The 20,857-nt window shown below is 35.5% G+C and overlaps 1 protein-coding gene and 1 long non-coding RNA gene across 8 annotated transcripts in view; both read left to right on the forward strand.

Moving 5' to 3' along the window:
- LOC138165484 (zinc finger protein 644-like) overlaps positions 1–2,231 on the forward strand; it is a 98,089-nt gene extending 95,858 nt beyond the window's left edge. For all 7 annotated transcript variants that reach the window (XM_069093859.1, XM_069093860.1, XM_069093856.1 and 4 more), the window contains one exon: positions 829–2,231. In XM_069093859.1, coding sequence (XP_068949960.1) covers positions 829–1,021 — 193 coding nt within the window. In that variant the 3' untranslated portion in view covers positions 1,022–2,231. The remainder of the gene's footprint in view (positions 1–828) is intronic.
- A 2,394-nt stretch (positions 2,232–4,625) lies between these two features.
- On the forward strand, positions 4,626–20,251 carry LOC138165486 (uncharacterized). Its single transcript, XR_011169369.1, has 4 exons — positions 4,626–15,858; positions 16,005–16,123; positions 16,960–17,042; positions 19,490–20,251. It is a non-coding gene; the product is annotated as an uncharacterized lncRNA (long non-coding RNA).
- Positions 20,252–20,857: the final 606 nt, after the last annotated feature.

A 20,857-nucleotide genomic window follows, 5' to 3' on the forward strand; every position in this document is an offset into this window, starting at 1 on the left:
ATTAATAAGGACAATATACAAAAGTTTCTGACTTGAATAGAAAAAGAAAAGCAGGAAAAAGCAATGTTGTTTCTAAAAGTTTGTCAGTAACTTGGGTGATTTGGTCTCAGAAGATACCCATAATGTGATCTTACAAATGGAAGGTGGATTCCTAGACTGGCCCCTGAATCCTTACTTAACCCATAATGTTTCTGATATAGTGCATCAAAGATATAAATTGTACTATATTTCTTCTACATTTTATGTTATAGTCTAGCCCTGGGAAACTGTCACTTAAAATATTGTTAGAACTATTTTTATATATTTTGAACTGTATTCTATAATCTAATAGAAGATAATGGAAACATTTTTATCCCCCAGATTTTCTTAAATACCCTTTCCTATGTCCTGCCTCCTGACAATGATAGAAGGCAAGGACTCTTGAGAATAGGATATTGAAATCCTATTTCATTGGGCATGTATTGTGGTTCTGCCCCCATATAACTTCAAGCACAGTTCAGAGTGGTCATTCAACTTTCATCTGTATGGGACATTTGTTTTTGGCAAGTTTGGTGTGCTAAAATTTAGACTTTATTTGTTACAAAGCCTTCTCTCTTCTCTCATACCCAAATGTGAAATTAATGTCTCACTCAAATTATCCTCATGCATTTTAAATCTCAGTTTTTCTCCATCTCATGCTACTTCATATAATAGTTGTTTATTTTTCATATCTTGGCTGTTACATTATAATTTTCAGGGGGAGGGGGAGAACGACTTGTATGCATTTTTCATCCTTGTATACCCAGCACATCGTGGGTGATGAGACTTTTGAATATCTTCTACATACAGGTTTTGTGGCCTGGTCTTTCGAGGACCATTGTCTGTTCAGGAAGACTGGATCAAGCACTTACAGCGACATATTATGAATGCTAATCTTCCACGGACTGGAGCGGGCATGGTAGAAGTCACATCACTACTTAAAAAGCCTGCTTCTATTACTGAAACTTCATTTTCTTTATTGATGGCAGAAGCAGCATCATAGAACAAGGAAACTTTTTGAATAACATATTTGAATTGGATGTAAATTTGAAATACTTTGTCATTTTTTAAAAAGTTGCTACATTAAATTATCTGTTTATAAATCCTAAAGCAGGAAAACGGGGAAAGTGAATTATAGTGACATCAGAACAAATTGAGTACTTTAAAGCAGTTACAGTAAGTAGTCTTTATATTTTATATAAGGTGGAAGATGTGTTTTTCAGGTTTACTAAGTTTTTGTCAGTTAACTAACTGTGTCCAATATCAATAACAAGATCATTACACGTAAGCAGCCATTTATCAATTGTTGCACATGGGTACTTAGAGACAGACTTTATTGAAAAATTATGTTCTCTGCAGTGTTACCAGAATCAAGACTCTGTTTTTTCCCCAAAAAGAGACTTGCATAGTAAAATATAAGATATTATATTTTGTTTGTATGTAAGTAGTGTTTTGTATAATACCAGGAACTGCTAACTAAATTCACTCAATTTAGGGCATTAAATATCATGTACTTCATAGTTCAAGAGACTGTTCACTCAAATAGGGCAATGAGTACTATTCTATCTAGATGTGTAAGTGTTTTTAAAAAAAAAATCACATGAAAAGGTTTTTTTTTTTGTACTAAAAGTGGAGGGAGATTTGTTTAAACAAATATTTCTAAAAGAAATATGTACATAGTACTGGAAACTTTTTGTGGTAAGGAAATATTCTTTACTCCAGTTGCATTTCTCAGACAATAAAGTGGTGCATCCATGCTACCTCCTACTTTGTCAACAAAGATGCTATTTACCCTTTACATTTTTGTATCATAATAGATTGAAATCTAACTCTTGATTGCAAGACATCCTTTTGTTAATGGACTTGTTTCTTTTTTGATGTTTTACTTAAAATTTGACTTGCTTACAAAACGGTTTTGCCTCATTACTACTTTATTTAACACTGTAGAAATATACTACTACTAATAAATGATGCTCACTACACCATTTAGAATAGCTTTCTTCATTTATAATTTGTTCCAAATTTGATCATTTCAGCAAAATTTAATACATCAATTGAAATGTTTCTACATATGAAGAGAATGTTTACAACTTAAATTTTAGAACTTGTTTTGGATGTAATTATATGTACGAAAATTGTGTAACACTATGCTCATGCTAAGGACCGCCATAATGGAATTACTGAAATAAATGTGCTGTGAGGATAGAAAATAATGGTGCAGGTGTCTTGGTCATGATAAATTGTGAATGTTTATTTACAGTGTCTACAAAAGTGATCTAATTTTTATCCAGTAAATCAGATTTCTTTGCAAATAACAGTTTTTGTATTCAAGTACCATTTCATTTTACTCATGTAGGATGGCTAATACTGTAGTTAGACCAAGGATATGCATTGATACTTTCTTTATTTGTAAATAAAGCAGTTAAAATGAGGTGTATTTTGGTAGAGTATATACATACCTCACTGCCAGTGAAAATTGCTTTCTTATGGTATATCTCCTTACCAGAAAAAATCTCTAAATAAAAAAAGTTTAAAGAAATATAAATGTCTATAATTTGAAGCATTTCTTATTTTCAGTAGTATAAATCAGTTCATTTGAAGTTTTCTTGATTTTAGATTGGTTACTCATTATTTCTGAAAGAAATACATTTTTCCATAGTTCATCATGCTTCTGGAAAGAAGCATCATATTGATGATTATAAAATAACATAGGGAAAGTTTTTATTGAACTTCTAAAAGTGAACACTTTATATCTCTCAGTTACCTAGCACTGGCACAGCATCAGCTCCCTTACCTGTGATATGGGAGGTTTGGATTGCTCTTTTTCATACTAACATATTATGGGTCTTTAATTTTTGTTTCTTTCCAAATCAAGCCTGAAAGCTAGAAGCTATGTCTTCCTTTCTTATCTAGGTTGCTTTTTTAAAAAATGGAATTGATCTATATTTTATAGAATGATTCCATCTCTAATTATTTCTCTCTTCATATTAAAAAATAAACATTTATAGAAGTAGAACCTGAAAATAAATTGTTTTTTATCATGCTATTTACTTAGACTTAAAAAATAAAAGCCTAATCAGGAGCGGCTGGGTGGTGCAATGAATAGAGCATCAGCCCTGAATTCAGGAGGACCTTTGTTCAAATCTGGCCTCAGACACTTAACACTAGATGAGTGACCTTGGGCAAGTCACTTAACCCCATTTGCCCTGCCTTCCTCCCTCCAAAAGGCAAAACAAAACAAAACAAAACCAATTAAGAGTATGTTTAACTGTACCAGGATTTAAGTATCTGAGAAAACTAAAGCACATTTTCATCCTTTGGCCCCTACTGGAGATATTGGCAAATGCCCACTAAATTTACACAGGTACTTGATGCCTAGTCCTGTATGGTTTTTATTTGGCTGTGGACAGTTTTCTTTTAGAGAAACTTTATAGCACAGTGGGAATAATGCTGGACTTGGCATCAGGAGCAACCGCAATTCTCTTTTTGCCTCTGACACTGTGAGGGTCATTACATCAATTTGGAGCTGGAAGGAAGCACAAAGGTCATCTCTATCACCACCTTCTTATCCATGGTCATACACTTAGGAGATGAAGATATATACAAAGTGATTTTTGGTAGGAAGACTTAGCAACCGAGGGGATCTGGTTTGGCCTCATGTAGAAAGTGGTATTTAAGCTGAGTCTAGGGATTCCTGAAGGTGGTAGAAGTTAAAAGGGAGCACATTTTAGGAATTGAGGGACAAGCAGTTTATGTAATGGTATGAAGAATAGAGGTGGAATGTGGGATATGGGGAAGGCCACATGTAGGCCAGAGGCCGGAACCTAGAGTGTTTGAAGGACAGCAGTGTGGATTAGTCTGCAGAAGGTAGATAGAACTGATTCAAATTGTGAAAGGCCTTAAATGCCTAACAGAGGAGTTTGTGTTTTTTCCAAGAGACAGCTTGAGTAGGAGAGTAATGTAGTTAAATCTATGGTTAAGGAATTTCCATTTGGTAACTGGATAGAGGGTAGACAGCTAGGGCAGAGACTTGAGGCAGCAAGATCAGTTTGCAACCAACCAGGCAAGGGATGAGCCAGAAATAGGGTGATGGCCATCCGAGTAAAAAGAAAGAGTGACAACTCTGAGAGATATTGTGGAGCCACAATCAGGTAGACTTGGTGGCAGAAGAGAGAGGGATAAAATTGAGTATGATTCTGAGGGTGAAAACCTGGGTAATTGTTGAGATTTGTAGTGCCTTTAATGGAAATGTGGACGTTCAGGAGGCTTGTTAGAAACACTGAATTCTTTTGGGGGCCCCCCCCATCTCTGGAAGCTATTGTTCATTTCATCACAATCAGTGTGTTGCAGTGGGTTTTTGTTCATTTCTTATCTTCCATAGTTGTATTGTTTCTATTATGTTTGTTTTCTATATTTTTCTTTACATACCTGAATCCCCTCGAAAGAATAATAAATGATGCTCTACTGAAGTACCTAAAAGTTATTAATCCCTAAAGATTCTGAGGTTATAATTTTATAATTTTTTTGTCAGAGGTTCTGTTGAAAAGTTTTAAGACAAGATTGTTCTTTAAAATAAATTATACTTTGTTAAAATAAGCGTGATATATATATGCTTTTTGGAGGGGAAAATCAGGGCAATTGGGGTTAAGTGACTTGCCCAAGGTCACACAGCTACTGGGGTAGTTTGTTTGTTTTTTGGTGTGGTGTCTGAGGCTGGATTTGAACTTAGGTCCTCCTGACTCCAGGGCCATTGCTCTATTCACTGCGCCACCTAGCTATGTATTTTTAATGAAAGGTGAGTAGTTTAATGTTAAAATGAGAAACATATTAGAAATAATGTCATAAAAGAAAGTTACAAAGCCAAGATATGACATCTCTTTGCCCTAGGGTAGGATTTGAAAGTTGTTCCCTTTTTATATGTTAATATACTTTTGTGACTTCACTGTTAATACTCATGAATTATCAGAAAACATATTTGGGCTGAGGAAATTTGGTATTTTTGTCCTTATAACTGTGCATGTAAGAAGAATGTTAAAAAAGCATCTTTATAATCACCCCCCCCACCTTTGCCCCAGGCATGCTGCACCCTAGTCCCAAGATATTTGCCTAATTGTTTAGTGTATCACTGTGTTTTTCTGTAGTATTTAGAAAGTTGACTTTGTCAGCACTGAGTATAAAAAGAGAAACTCTAAAAATTTTAATTTTCTGTGTCAAATAGTGAATTTACCTTCCCTGATATTGCGTTAGAGTTAAACTTAAACACTAAGAAATCTAGCATTTTTTAATATTTGGCAAAATAAAAGATAATGCAGACTGCCCCACCTGTCTTTCTTCTTCTCCCCCCCGCCTCCTATTAGTAGGGCCTGATATCTGCCTTTGAATTATGACAGTGGGCTAGAGTAAAGTTTTGTTTTGTTTTAAAGAAAGTATAGTTGACCAAATTTCTGTTTTTGTTACCTTTTCCTCTGAAAACATTTTCTCCAGTAAACTTAGACAACCAAACCACATAGCAGTGGAGAATCTGTGAACTCGACAAGTCACTTGAGTCACTAGAGTCTAGGCCTTGGCTTCTTCATTTATGAAAGTTGAGCAGTATTATTTCAATCATAATTTCTTAATCCTATTCAAGTGGACAAGTTATACTGAACTGAAAATTTGTGAGAGTCATATCTTCATATGCTTAATCATTGTTGGATCTGTTGATTTGTTGTTTCTTGTTTAACTACCTTTTGCATTTATACACATTATTGATGGTCTTTTATGCTTTGCAAACATATCATCCTTAGTAATGTGATTTAGCTTATTTGTGCCTTCCAGATAGCTCCCCATTGTTATTTTGAGTCTCTTGAATTTTGATTGTTCAGAGATTATATTCCATATGACATAAGTGAAGGAATTTAGATGTTTAAAAATTTGTTTTTGGTCTTGGGAACAGTTTGGGATTATTGAGAGACCTACATAGCTACTCAGTTACAAGCCTTACCACTTTCTTCCTCTTCTTAAATTTTGGGCCCACTTCATTGTCCATCTGCCATTTCTATCAAGATATTTGTCTTTCTGGACTTTGTATCTTTCTACCTACCAGAGCTTACACAGAGGACATTTGTCATTCACTTTTTTATTCCTCTCTGAGTTGTTAGCCCAAACATTTTGACTAATTTAGGATTTCATTTAAGACTATTTTCCAGGACATTTATTATCATCCAGCCCCAAAATATATGGGGTACATGTCTAGAATATAAAATAGAATATTACTAATTGTGGGGTAACATTGCCAGGCAGTTTTCAATAAATGGGGCAAAGGTATTGACTTTTTAGTGGTGTTGGGATGTGAAATGAGTGAGGGAAGAAAATGAATTGAACCTGACAGTTAATATGCTTTCTTCCTTGTTTGTTCTTTGACCACCTTCTTAAATGCTTTCGGGAGACAATATATCATTTTCAGTAGAGTGCTAGATACTGAGAATCAAGAGCTACGTCCCAATTTTGACTGTGATAACTAGCTGATTTGACTGTGGACAAATGACTTCTTGTATAGTCTGTAGGCTTTAATCAGTTTGTTTCTGTTTCAAATTAAAATATTATAATTCTACCAGTACGATATAGGGGGTTCACATTCCAGTAAGATCCATAATGTTTTTAAATCATATAACTTTAGACACATATAGCTTCTTACTTCATTCAGTCCTATTCCTACATCCAGAATCTGCATTATGCATTACCAGTTGGTTTAACACTCCTAGCATGTTAAGGAAATGGTATGACAGGAGTAGAAAATTGGGGAGATGGGTCTGTTCCCTCATATCACCCATTGATGGGAGGACTGCTCAGTATATGGAAGCTGTGCAGCTTAGTAAGAGAATGTTTTGGTTGAATTGGGTTGGTGGTCTCTGCTTTTTCTTGTTTGGGGGATCATAAACACATTAATAATTTGTGCTTGTGGATACACAAATTATGTTTCCAGTTTTTGAAGGTGAGATGAAAACAGTTTCTAAGTACTGAGTTTGTTGTAAAGTAAACTGCAAGCCAGTCTACATTTGTTTTAGGACAGCTTTGTAAATAGGCTTGTCTGTATTGTACATTACTCACAAGGTGGCAGAACTCATTTTTTATGATTTCTGATCATAAATATTTGAAGTAATCTACGAAAACTATAGTACTTTAACACGTGTTCCACCAAGAAAAGGAAAATATTTTGAAAGAATAAGCTTGCAGAAATACTGCTAAAAATTAGCTCCATGTTTATTTGTTTTTGTCTTTGTTTTGTCTGCTCATTTAGTTTTCTAATTATTAAAAAAAAATATTTGCCAAATGTTCTTAGCAGGTAATATTTATTACTATTCTGCTTTCCTTGTGCCCTGACAAGATGACCAACCTAATAGTTGAAAAGGTCTGTTGCAGTACCATTTCAGAATTGGAACATGATCCAATAGAGGTGAAAGAACATTATGTCTGAATTTGGTTTTTAGATTTATATCTTTGTCATTATGTGTAGAAGTTTTAATTTCATTGAGAAATCTGTAGATACTGACAGTAGCATTACGAATGAAAGCATCAGTTATTCATGCTAACTTCTCACCCATAAAATAAATACAGATGAGACCTTCAGTTTCTTCCATCTTTTCATTAGGGGTCTCATGTTTCTCATATACCTTTAAGGATCTCCCTTTTCTCTATTAGACATCTGCTACTGTCATATTTTCTCCTCCTGAGACAGCAGGCAAATAGCCTTCTCCAAGACCAAAGCCAATGTTCTCTTTGAATGAACCATCAGGGGACACAGACAACCTGCCATGGGGTTGAGCACTTAAACGCTTCAACAAGAAGTGACTTCCTACTACTAAACCTGAGGATTCCATATGGCGACAAGAGCAGAATTCCACCCTTGTTCCTGATGTTTTTCTGGCCCTTTTCTCTAAAGTATTTACTTCTAACTATGAATCTAGAAGGGCGGGCAGTATGATATCTTTGTATCCCCAGTTCCTAGTTGAGTGAATAGCCTGTATATAGTAGGTGCTGAATAAATTCTTATTTAGTTATTAAAAAAGGTTCATGTAACACTCAGCTGTGTTTCTTGTAGACGATCTTTTTAAGTGTTTAAAAAAATATCCCCTTAAGACACCAACCTTTTGAATTTACTTACAACTTCTCTGAGATGTATTTTTTGGTGTGGCCTAGCTTACTGTGGCCTTTGATCAGAAGGGGGCAGTTGAGTTGAGTAGGCTTCATAGAGTTCATGGGCTTATTTATCCTGTGCTCTGCTATTTAGTTAGATATAATATGTTTGGTGCTGATTTATCTTAAGCAGCCATAGAATCTTAATCCAGTGGATTGGTAGAGGTAACTTAATGATCATCCTGCCATTCTGTCTGTTTTCAGGTTTTCTCTGTCATTGAAGAATCAAAGACGTGGTTCATCATCTTAAGAGACAAGATAGAAAAGGTGGGGGATAGGGAGGGGTGGTGGTAAGAATATTCCTGAATGGGAATTCATTTCTAAAACCAAATTGAGACCTAACAAACTGATTAAATACAATATCCACCTTCGGATAAAGTGATTGAGATTGATGGAGGGAAGGACTGCTCCTTGACCTGAACTGAAAGCAGGCCTTCTATGCCACCTCTAGAATAATCATTCCATAATTTTTATTGAAGTTTGAATTTGCCTTCATTCTTTTTTTTTTTTTTTTAATTTTTGGATGGGGCGGGGGAAGGCAGGGCAATTGGGGTTAAGTGACTTGCCCATGGTCACACAGCTAGTAAGTGTTAAGTGTCTGAGGTCAGATTTGAACTCAGGTCCTCCTGACTCCAGAGCCAATGCTCTCTATTCACTGGTCATCCTGACTGCAGGGCCAGTGCTCTATTCACTGCGCCACCTAGCTGCCCCTGCCTTCATTCTTAATACCATTTTCCCCCTCCTAATGTCAACCAAAGTAAATCTACATTTGCATTTCAAACAACAATAACATCCTGCAGATTTCTTTGGAGGGATTTTGAGGGAGGTGGCACAGTCTGTCCTTTATTGAGAGTTTAATAATAATAATTTCTTCCATTTGCAAAATAATTGAAAATCTGCATATAGTTTTATATATTATTTTATCCCAATAGTAACCCTCTGAGGTTATTATTTTTCCCATTTTACAGATAAGGAAACCGAGGTGGAGAGAGGTTAAGTGATTTATTCATTTTCACATAGCTCATAATGTCTGAGGCAGGATTTGAACTCCAGGTCCAATGTTCCACCCTTTGTGCCTCCTAGCTGTCTCAAGTGCCAGGTAAATAAATTTATATTAGGAATCATCTTTATGAACAAATTTTAAGGATATTTTAATAGGCTTAATCCACATATCTTCCAATGTTGAATTTCTATCCTGCTGGAATGGTGCAAGGAGACCTGGTTTCATGATAATGACCTTGAAGCCTTATACTACCCTGAAGTTCATTCTGAATTCCTCTCCTCCTAAGAAAGATTAAATTCTGTTTCATTCTTAATGTCATTAATTTATCTTATCCTTTCAAAACTTGTGATTTACATATGGTATAAATGGCAACACTTAGCTAAGCTGAAATTCATTATGGTTCAGTGAACTTAAAACAAACTGCCCTCCCCTTTTTTTTTTTGGAGGGCAGGGCAATTGATGTTTCCAAGGTCGCATGGCTAGTAAGTGTTAAGTGTCTGAGGTGGGATTTGAACTCAGGTTCTCCTGACTCTAGGGCTGGTGCCCTATTCACTACACCACCTAGCCACCCCAAAACATCCCATTTCTAAACCATTATGGACTAATGGAAGTTTACTTAAATTTAGAATCCTGTCTGTATATACTTTTTATCAATTGTATAACTTTACTTTTTGCCTACCCTTATCAAGCATCAAGTATTTTTTCAGTGTAACTTGTCCCTTAATCTCCTTTCTACATCTTGTAGGTTTGTTTCTTATATCTTTGGCCAAATCACTAATAGAAGCTCATGTATTGTACTAGTAGAAAGCTGGCTTGGCTCTCTGTATCTCATGGATTTTAATGAGAGATAATCAATTCTGGCCACATTTGTGTGTACTACACTGGCATTTTAATAACTTATTCCAATGTAAACTTTATATAAACAGGTGTGTGAAATTTTCTCCCTAAGGTTTAAAAAAACTATTTTAATGTATTGTATTACATATGTTAATACGTTTTAAACAATCTTATTTTATACCAATAATAATAATATTTATGTAATGTTCATGCAGCACTAGAAGCAACTTCTTCAAAAAATAAGAAACCATTCCATTTAGTAGATTTTCAGTAAATGAGTCTCCAGTGATTCGATTTGGTATTCCACTATTCCTAGTTCCAGTGTTTCATTTCCATTAAACACCTACTTTATGGTAGGGTATGCTGTCAAACACACCAATATAGAATGTTCTTCTTCTCTGCTAGCTTTGCTTTTTGAGGAATAGAATTTCATTACTTTTTACTTATTTCTGTCCCATTCAATTTTCTGAGTTAGGGAAGAGCCAGATAAACCATTTAGTATGACTATTGTTTAAGTAGCTAGTAAAATATTCTATAGTAAAAAGTCTAGAAGCAGAGTTTGTAAAAACAAGGTTGATAGAAATTTAACATTTGATCAATGATTTTTCTGCAATCTTGAATAGCTCATGGCTGATTAATGAAAGTGCTTGATCTATATCAGTCTTCATGTGAAATTATTACTCAGTTTTTATTTGGAAGGGAGCAAGATTACACATATATGCACCACAAATAACAAATACAAGGCACAGTCATATTGGTAGCATGGCATTGTGTGCTTAACACCTGGGACATCATTTCTGAAAGATATTTATAATGGAAATTGGTTTTGCCTCATATAATGAGTGTTTCATTTTGTTATGTTATTGGTAAACTATTGATTTGGTGTAATTCAAGCCTTTAGAAAGATTGATAATTCTAAAAGTAGAGCTGTGACCATGTTGGAAATATTTCCCATGTGTAGCAAATATAATGAATCATTCTTCTTTTTCCTTTAGACTTCCAAGGACTTTTAGCCACTATATTTGGAAAGAACTTGCATGAGTTTTTGTGAGATTTACCAGTTTTGTTAGTTTTTTTATTTTTTTGAACACTTTTACATAGACTCAATAAAGGGATTACATGAGGGCCAAGAGTTGCCCGATTCTTCTTTTGAGGGGCTAGGGTATCTTTCTACCACTGATGGGTGTAGGGAGAAGCTACCTTTCTGGGAAAATGGTTTTGACTACTTGTCAGTGGTTTCTGTTCAGAATTCTTTGTCTTCTGTTACAGGTAGAAAGCTGTCAACTAAAAATGGAATCTTTTTCATTTACTATTAAAGTACAATTTTTCCCTGTCAATGAGGAGAAATACATAGCTACCAAAGTAGTAGTTCATGTGGTTTAGAGAAAGGTGATAGATACTCCATTCTATGCAGCAGTTTAATAATATCAAAGATGACTACCGTAGAGTGGTAATTGTTCAGTGAATAGTAACAGAAAATAACCAGTCTCAGGTAAAGAATTTGGTCCCATTCCTAACATAGTTTATAAATATATAGAATAAAGTATTCAGAATTGCACATCCCTTTGAAAAGAGAAAATAAAGAAATTTAATGCCAGTATAATTTATCTTAATAAAATGCATTTTCCCCATACAAGTGTTCATATCTAAAATGGTTGGGATATACTTGGCAAGGATAAAAGGCATAGCTAGTGGCATATCATATCACTGCATGGAGGCTAGCAATTAGAATGTAGCCAGACAAAATCACAAGGGGGTCTATAAATAAATAAAAGAAAGCCTTAATGTGATTTAAATACCGTGACTGAAATGTATTCAGTGACAGCCTGGTCACCAAGTACAGTGCGACATCATGCTCTATAGAGATGGATTCCAGCAAAAGACTTCTCCATCAGCCATCTGGCCCCTGACTCTGTAAGTCCAGCTCACTGAATGACACGTAACCCAGTGGGATGCACCAAATTTGCTTAAGCATAAGCACATCATCTTCTCATAACAAAAGCCTGAATATGACCCTAATTTTTAGTTACATGAAATTTCTTGAGGATATTAATAAAAACAAGATAATATCAAAGTGTTACATGTATATCCATAAGGCCCATTGTTCTTGTATTTTAAGAAATCCAACGAAACAGTTTGATTTAAATATCAATTTTAACTTAAATTGAGAGGACAGAAAGCTCTACCCTAAAAATGTACTTTTATATCAAAGGGAAGGAGAAGAAGAATCTGGCCTACTTGTTTCTCTCTCAGTATCACAACGAACTCCAGTCTACGTTTTTCAACAAATTCCTAAGCCTCAGAATTTTTCCATTCACTAGATCTTAGAGAATCTGTGGGAAGAATGCAGCAAATGAACTTTGTTTTGGAGTAACTACCCCTCTCTCCCTGTCTTTTTTGATCAACTTCCAGAAGTTTGAGACACATTCCATAATAAAGGTAAAGAATAAATAATGTTAATTGTATTTCTTTCTATAACCTCAGCTAATCTTCCTAAATCCCTTTGAAAAGTATTGTTAACTACTTTTTCCTTTTGTCATTTGTTGACTATATTTTTCGTTCCACAAGGACACATATCGCTAGATGTGACTTTATTAGTAAAAAGAAAAACATGCCAGAACATTCCCTCTTTAACTTTTGACATTATATGGTGTATAGTGTCTTAGTTGCTGTTAAATAACTGGCTGAAATTATTTTATATGGTTATACCCAGAAGTGTGCTAGAGCTGGCTTCTACTGACTCAGAAAAGCCAACTGTAGAATTTTTGGTATGACTGTTTACACTTTGGAAATCAGTAGGCTAGCTGATTCCCAAGGAGTGTACTAGAACCAGCTCTTAGTGGTACTGGAGAACTAATTGTTAAAATATCATCATGACCATTTGCACCTTGGAAGTTGACAAACTATAAGTCAAGAGTTGGATTTATTTTTTGTTTAATTGTCTTGACTTAAGAAAGCAATTGAAAAAGTGTTAATAATAGAGATGAAACTTAAAAGTGTATCCTCTGTGCATGTGTGTACATTTTATTTTTGCCAGCATATCCTTGAGTATAACAAAAGTTTCCTAAAAGATAGTTCCTCAGCAGTGTTCTAGGAGCTCTCAAGCGTATATGATGCTGTTTCTGACATAGACGCTAGAAGGAGTAGCACATAGAACTTGGTTTGGAAAACAAAACCTTAAAAACACCTGCTCACTGAGTATAAACAAACAGTAAACATCTTGAGGTAAAATCAGAAATTTTGCAGGATATCTGTGAAAGTTATAAGAAAACTGAAAAGCATTCTCTAAATACAGGCACAAAATAAGGACAAAAGAAAGGAATATGCTTGTCCTTTAAGAAGTCATAATGAAAAATGGGGGTGTTATGAAATAGATATTTCAAATATCGTTTTCTCAGGCTTCATTTTTAAGGTGATTTAGCACATGGAATTAGAGAGTAAGAAACCTCAAGGATGATAAGTAAATTGCTGGTGAAGAATGTACTGTTCCAAACTTGTGAAAGTGGAGTTCTACCCTACTTCATTCAGCTAGATGTTTTCAAGACTGAATTTTGATGACTTGTCTAACCTTTTGTTCAAGGAATTAACACAAATTATTGTGCACCAACCTGTTATCAATTTTGATAGTTCATGAAATGACTAAAGACTACCAGTAAATTATTTTCTGTTTATATCTTTTAAAAGACTGGAGATTCAGGTTTTGAACTTAATCCAAGAAAATTATAGGTTAAAAAAATCATTTGTAAACACCTAGAAGAAAGGATAATTTATACCAATACTTGTATTACTTTGTAAAGTTTGAGGCCTAATTTCAGTCTAATATTAGGCTATATGATACTATCCAGATCATATCACCCATACATATATGAATGGATCATTATACAGAAGATGGTGATCAGCTGTTCTCCCTTCCTCCAGCGGACCAAACAATGGGACATGGACATTAATTATAGCATGAGGGATTTGGGCCAAGTATGAGGAATAATATTGTTAATTGAAAATGGTTTACTGTGAGTATCTTATTCTATGGTGGTCCCTTAAAAAAACTCAGTCTAATCCTTTGGAACATTTATGGAACACCCGTTACATGCAAAGAAACACAGAAATAGCTGCAGGGAGAGACAGGAATTCGGAGAGTAAGACTACCCCCATGGAATTCAGAAACTTAGGAGAAGAATACACGTGTGTATGCTTATTTTTTTTTGGCATGTATTATTATGCATGTAAAGGTGAAACATCATATATATCACATACATACATGTATCATAAATCTAAGTGACAGATGAGAAATGCAACAAAAAGCAAGATTCTAACTGGTAAGACCCAAGAAATCATCCCATCATGCCAATAGCTTTTGGACTATTAGGGATTTTTCTTTTTAATTCTTGCCAGCTCACACAATTTTGAATCAAATCTGATTCCCTTTGGCATCTTCTAGCTAGATCATCCTTATCCTGGAGAGAGTTTTCAAACATTTGGCATCTGTGCTGTATTTTTGATCAATGTGTCTGTCTTTCTTAGAGCAGCCTTCCACTTCCAAATGATGAGACAGGATTTGGAGTCTCTCTGAAAACCCTGGGGCCTTAGAGCAATGCCAGTGAGAGCTCCATGCTTAGGAACTAATGACCTTCCCTGGCAAAGCTCAAACCGATGATGCTGATTGACTTAATAGTAGGGATAGTCGGGTTATTTACTAAGTCCCTGGAATACTTGTTCATGAACTTCATTCAGATGACCTGAAAAGATCCATCTCTTCTCATGTCTTCAGTTACGAGAAAAACCTAAAAGATGAGTGCAGTAAGAGAAAGCATAGCTTGAATGTCAGGTTTGGCCACTACTGCAATTAAAGATCCCTACTGCTCCGCTTTCATTGTCATCACTTGGAAATTGGGGATACATATAGCCTTTGACTTCAACCATGTGAAGGACTCTTGTGGAAAATTAGGCTTGTTCTGCTTAGCTGTAGGCGGCAGAACTTCTAGGATCAAAAGGGAAAGGTTTAAAGAAGGCAGAATTTTTTGTACGGTATAACAAAGAACTCCCCAACAATCCGAACTGTTCGAAATGGAAATGGCTACCCATGAGTGGTAATGCATTCCCAGGGATTGTATTGTTTAAATAGAGCGTAGGCAACCACTTTTCGGGGATGTTGAGAAAGAATCATATTTCAAGTAGGCTTGGCCTAGTTTTACATTCCTTTCACCTGAGGTTCTTGATCTTTTGATTATAATTCTCATTACCCAATAGTTCTTCTTGTTCTCCCTTCCCCACCCATTCATTCTAGGTGTTATATACATGTTATCAATGTTTTTGTCCCAGGTAGAGAGAGGGAAGGAAGAATTCCTAATTCTTAACACTTTATATCAGTGTCCTGAGCTCTTTGGCTGTTATACAACTTGTATTAGAATCTTTATCCGGAGTCCAGTGGGTCCTGTATAGAGAAGGAAATGGGAGATCAGTTAAGGCTCAAAAGAGTAATGAAAAGTGAAAAGAAGGCTGTTTTCTAGGGAAGCAGAGACAAGCTTGAGTCATTAGAAGATGTGAGCTGTTAGCCTATTCTAATATTTAGGTATTTTATGGTATCCAGAAAAACACTACTTGACTGTGAGATAAATTAGGCAAATAAGAGTTAACTAGGATGAACATGAAAAATTTAGAGAAACATAGGAAGATTGTATAAGCTAACATAGAATGGAATAAGCAAAACCAGAAAAATGATACATATTACTGAAGGAAAGCCCGTAATATTTGAATTGATAATTAATATACTGTCATCTTTTGACAGATAATGCAGCAATAAGGCCGAATGTTATGTACATTATCAGGTGAGGTCACTGTGTTGGGTATTTTTGCTTAAATGGTTTTCTTAAAAGGGGGGGGGATTCAATTCTGGAAATTCAGAAATAGAAGAGGGAGGGGAAAATGAGCAGAAAGACCTGTTATGTAAATATAAAAACGTCAATAATTTCAGAGTTCAGTAATGGATGGAGAAACACCTTTCCAGAAGAATTATGTATTACAGCACACTGCCACCCGATGCCTGCCTTGGTTGAGATTCTGTTCACCATATTCATCTAGTTCCAGTATTTTGTGAGTTGTCCCTCCATCTTTGCACCCTTCAAAATTATTCCAGTGAGTATTGAGTGACATAAGCAACACAATATAGTGGAAAGACTTATGCACTCTGATTCAGAGATACCAGGTTTCAAATCTTTACTCCTGTAATTTACTTCTTGTGTGACCAAGGACAAATCACTTAACCTTTCTGCCTCTAGTTTCCTTATCTATAAAATAATGACTGTAAAACTTTATCATTTTTCTGTGTCAAATGAACTGATGTTTATAAAGTACATTGTGAATCTTTGGAAGGTCATATAAATGATGACTATCTTCTTCAATCCCAAGAAGTATATATTTTGTAAAGAGGACAAAGTAGTATAGACTTCACCATTGACAGAACTTTAAGCCCTAGGCAATGGTCCTAGCCATCCAAGAGTTCATAAATAGAGAAGCATCTCTTTGGATGTGTTTAGAAGTAATAGCACTGTTTCTTCTTCAGTGCTGGAAAACACCACTAAATCTTAGAGGAAAGTAATGGTATCTTTGGACATCCCACCAAGAGGCAAGAGATGCCACTTCCTGGTTTCAGAGCATGAATCGAGGAGGAAGATTTATTAGTTGATTCATTCAGAACATTTTTACAAATGCCTACGTTTAAGCCATTCCCATGAGGAGCAGTTTCTTTCTTCAGGGAACTTAAAATCTGGAGAGAATCTTCCCACTTAATCACATGGTGGTACCCCATGGGCTCCTGTAGCACTAATAAAGTGATCAGGAACTCTGCTGTTATGTGACAGTTGCTAGAAGAAGCTCCCTTCTAGAATGAGGCTTTAGGCCATTTCCTTGTTTTTCTTTTCCTTCCACAGGTGGTGGTTGAAAGCCTGAGGAGCGTGAGGATTGGCTGTCCGGTTCCCAGAAACTATGTGTGTGTGAAATCCAGAGGGGGTAAGTGAGCATTAATACACTAGAATGCATGTGTGCCATGAGACTCTGGGGTTCAGTATGGGAACCCTCATCATTCTGCCTTAATCCAACCCTATTGTTTCATTGTCAACAAAGTAGCCTCGTTTCTTTCAGCAATACATCCATATTCCTGATACTATATATTCTCCTCAACTTAGAATAGTAGTGGAATTTTTATTGACAATGCTAGTACAATACATGCACATACTGTGCAAACTACTGTTTGAGAGAACTATCAATGAACCTGGCATGAATGAACAATGGCAGCTACAGTAACTTCCTTATTTTCTAGTTGGTAGTGTATGGTAAGTGGTAAGCTTTCAGGTTGTAAATAGTGTTGACTAAAACGTTCTTAGTAAGATTATCATCCGATCTTCTGGTTAGATTCTTTCTATCTTCACTCTAATCTATGCTGCTACACAAGAATATACATACGGTTTCTGAACTAATGGGTGACATAAAATCGCTCCCATTCACATTAGTGCTTTTGTTAAGAAGCCTCATGCAAGCTTCCCATTAATGAAACTGTACAGGGAGTGGAACTTTATGGCATGGTCTCTATTAAGTACTTGACATGGTCTGTGTTCCTTGCAGACTTATAGAAGATGTCAGATATAATTTGTAGTTGGATTAAGGAGTCAGCTAAAGGTGAAAAAGGCCAAATTTAGTGTCTGGCAGCAGCACTTCTGGCTAGCTTCTCCCTCATGTAAATTTTCCTAAAATGGTTAACAGCTCTTAACATGACTTTTATTGTAACTCCTTCCCCGTAATGTTAGATACATTTAATATGGCCACTAGATGGCATTATATAGAACATAAAAGGAAAGCACTGTAAGTCTTCGAGATGCTTTCTGCTTTCATCTTGATCTAAATATCCCTTTTTAGTCATCCAGGATCAGCGCTACCTCAGGGAGACAGTGCCAGGAGCGTCACACCAAAAATAACATTTTATTTCTAGTGGTAGATACAGCACTTTTAGGCTTCGAAATGGTCTGTAGTTCATATTGGTTCAGCAAGGAAGGAACATGGGCCACTGAAAGAGTAAAAGGAAAATGAATACACAGTGGGGAAACTAGGCTAGGAAAAAATGCCCAGTGCTGAAATTCCTTAAGTCTCATTTCTGGAAGGAAAGAAACTAAGACCAAGACAGATGCAAATAGAAGCAAATGGTTTCTCAAAATATGAAACAAAATATTTGAGAGAGAGAGCTTGACCTCACACTCAGCATCATTTTCAGTTCAAGCTAGATAAAATGGCAAGCCAGCACAATGATAAAGATTTTAGTCAGCTCTTAATTATCTGCAGTGTACCCTTGGGCTACATAATCCAGATCATCTTATAATATAAAAGTCTTTTATATGGTCAAATTAGTTACAAGTCATTTATCTAGTAGTCTTTTTTTCAATTCTACATATAACCCTTTAAACCCAAACAATTACTATAGCTTCTCAGAGAAGGTGAGAATCAAACTTCAAATTTTAGAGGTTTATTTCAAAATTAGAGATTTATGTACTTGTAAGCTAATGTTTTACATCTGCCTAAAAGCAAAGTTAACACTTTGTTCACACATTTTCAGTGATGCGTCTCATATCCAAAAACTATCATGAGGCTGATTGTGGTAGCTCTCTTGTTAACAAGACCCTTAGGCAAAATCTTCCTGAACTATCAGCTAAAAAACAACTCAATTGCAGTGTTGCTCTGAGCAAAATGTGGTTCATAATTTATGATATGGAAAATAAATCTTTGGATAGTAGAATTTTAGAGCTGAAAGGTGACTTCGGGGCTCTAGAACAATAACTACACAAAGCATGAATGCTATCTACATCTCTAGTATTAGCAAGTTGTTACCTAGCACCTAATTCATTTACAAACTCCAATTCCCCCTTCCCTATGCCTACCCCCATTTAATAATATCTCTTATTTGTTTGGAAGGTTTTCTTCTAACGAATCTGCATTCTGTAATTTCTATGCCAAATAGAACAAATCTAATTCATCTTCTTCATAATATCCCTGCAAGTATCAGGAAAAGACAAACATGTTCCTTCTCCAGGTTAGCCATCATTCCCAATTCATTCAATTGATTTTCCAATAGAATAGTTTTTAGTTCCTTCACCATCCTGGTCATCCAGTTCTAAACACACTAGTCTTTGTTTACTCTAAAATGTCATGCCTAGAACTGGATATGGTTTTCAGATTTAGTCTGATCATGGTAGAGTGTAGCAGAATTACTTTCATGGTTCTGGATACTATTTTCTGCATCACACTAATGACAAACAGCAGTTCAATATAGCTCAGGGTGTGTGTGTGCGCACATGCGTGAATGTGAACTATTTTCTCCCCTCCCCCCATACTTCCATTGCAGGTATACTTTTTAACCGAAATGCAGGATATTACATTAATTAATCCTGGTTATGTTTTATCTTGTTAGCCCAGTGTTTCAGCTCATCAAGATCTTTTTGGACTCCAGTTCTGTCACCTGTTTCCTCAACTTCATGTCTTTCACAAATTTGATAAGTGTGTGTCTGTCCAGAGTCAAGGACAGAGCCCTGTGCCACTCCCCTAGACATCTCTCCACATTGACTGTGATCCATTAATCAGTCATTTTCTCAGTTCTGAAATCACCTAAGTACTATCATCCAAACCAAATTTCCCTTTTGTCAGTGAAGATAGCACGATAGAAACAAAAGCACAACATATACTGAAACATTTGTAGGAGCATTCTTGCTGATAAGAGAACGTGTCTGTTGATTCAGGGATGACTGAAAAAATTTGGAAAATTAAATTTTTGAAATATCAATGTAATTGAATATTGTGCAAATGATGAGTAATAAGAATTCAAAGAAATGAGAAGATTTATTTGAACTTGGTGGAGTGTGAAGTAAGGCAAACCAAGAGAACAGATATAAACAATGACTACAGAAATTTGTTGAGTTGAAAAGGAGAAACCTGCATATGAAACAGATTCCTAAAAGGAAGTTGAACTCTTGAGCAATGGAAAAACCAGTGAAGATTCTGGAGAAGAGATAATGAAACATACCTTAGAGATATGGAGGTCTGTCAGGACAGAACATTATATTTTCAGGCACAGTCTCTGTGTCAAATGCATTTAATTGTTTTTATTTGTCACAAAACGTGATTCAGTCTGGAGGGCTATGTGGGGAAATTGTGATGTAAAGAGAAAAGGCTTGAATAAAATATATTTTTACAAAAATAATGTAAGATTTTGTCATATGCACTAATCTGGTAGCCCTGTTTAGAAAGGAAATAAAATTATTATGCCATGACTTGTTCTTCATGGAGGAACATATTAGATTGTAATAATAATCTCTTCTAGTTTTTAAGTTCTCACAAACCATCACTTTAATAAACTTTTCTAGAATTTTGCTACAAATAAATGTTGTTCAGCGACCTATAATTTGAAGTATCCATATCCTTATTTTTGAATATTAAAATGTTTGCTTACCTCCGGTCCTCCAACACTTACCCATGATGCCTCAATGATCAAAAAGACAGTGGTTTGCAACCACTTTAATAAGTGTTTTCAGTGTTTAGTTTATTCAGGCCAGCTATTTATAGGAGATCTTCTTCCTTTACTGTTTCACTTGTTTTGATCTTAAGTTATAACTAGTTTTCTTTGAATTTCAAGGTGATTTTCTTTAAAAATTCTAAGTTGAGTTCAACTTGTCTCTGTCATTTATTATCATCTGTCCGTCTACCTCAAGTAGATGTTTTTTCTTTCTCTTTCCCTAAATATAGGGTTTTCCCCCCTCAAAACATGACTTTTAAAAGCCGTTTTCTTGG

This window comes from Petaurus breviceps, unplaced genomic scaffold (assembly GCF_028583685.1).
Source record: "Petaurus breviceps papuanus isolate PSGF00001 unplaced genomic scaffold, PetGlider_PUasm1.0 209, whole genome shotgun sequence".
Lineage (NCBI taxonomy): Eukaryota > Metazoa > Chordata > Mammalia > Diprotodontia > Petauridae > Petaurus > Petaurus breviceps.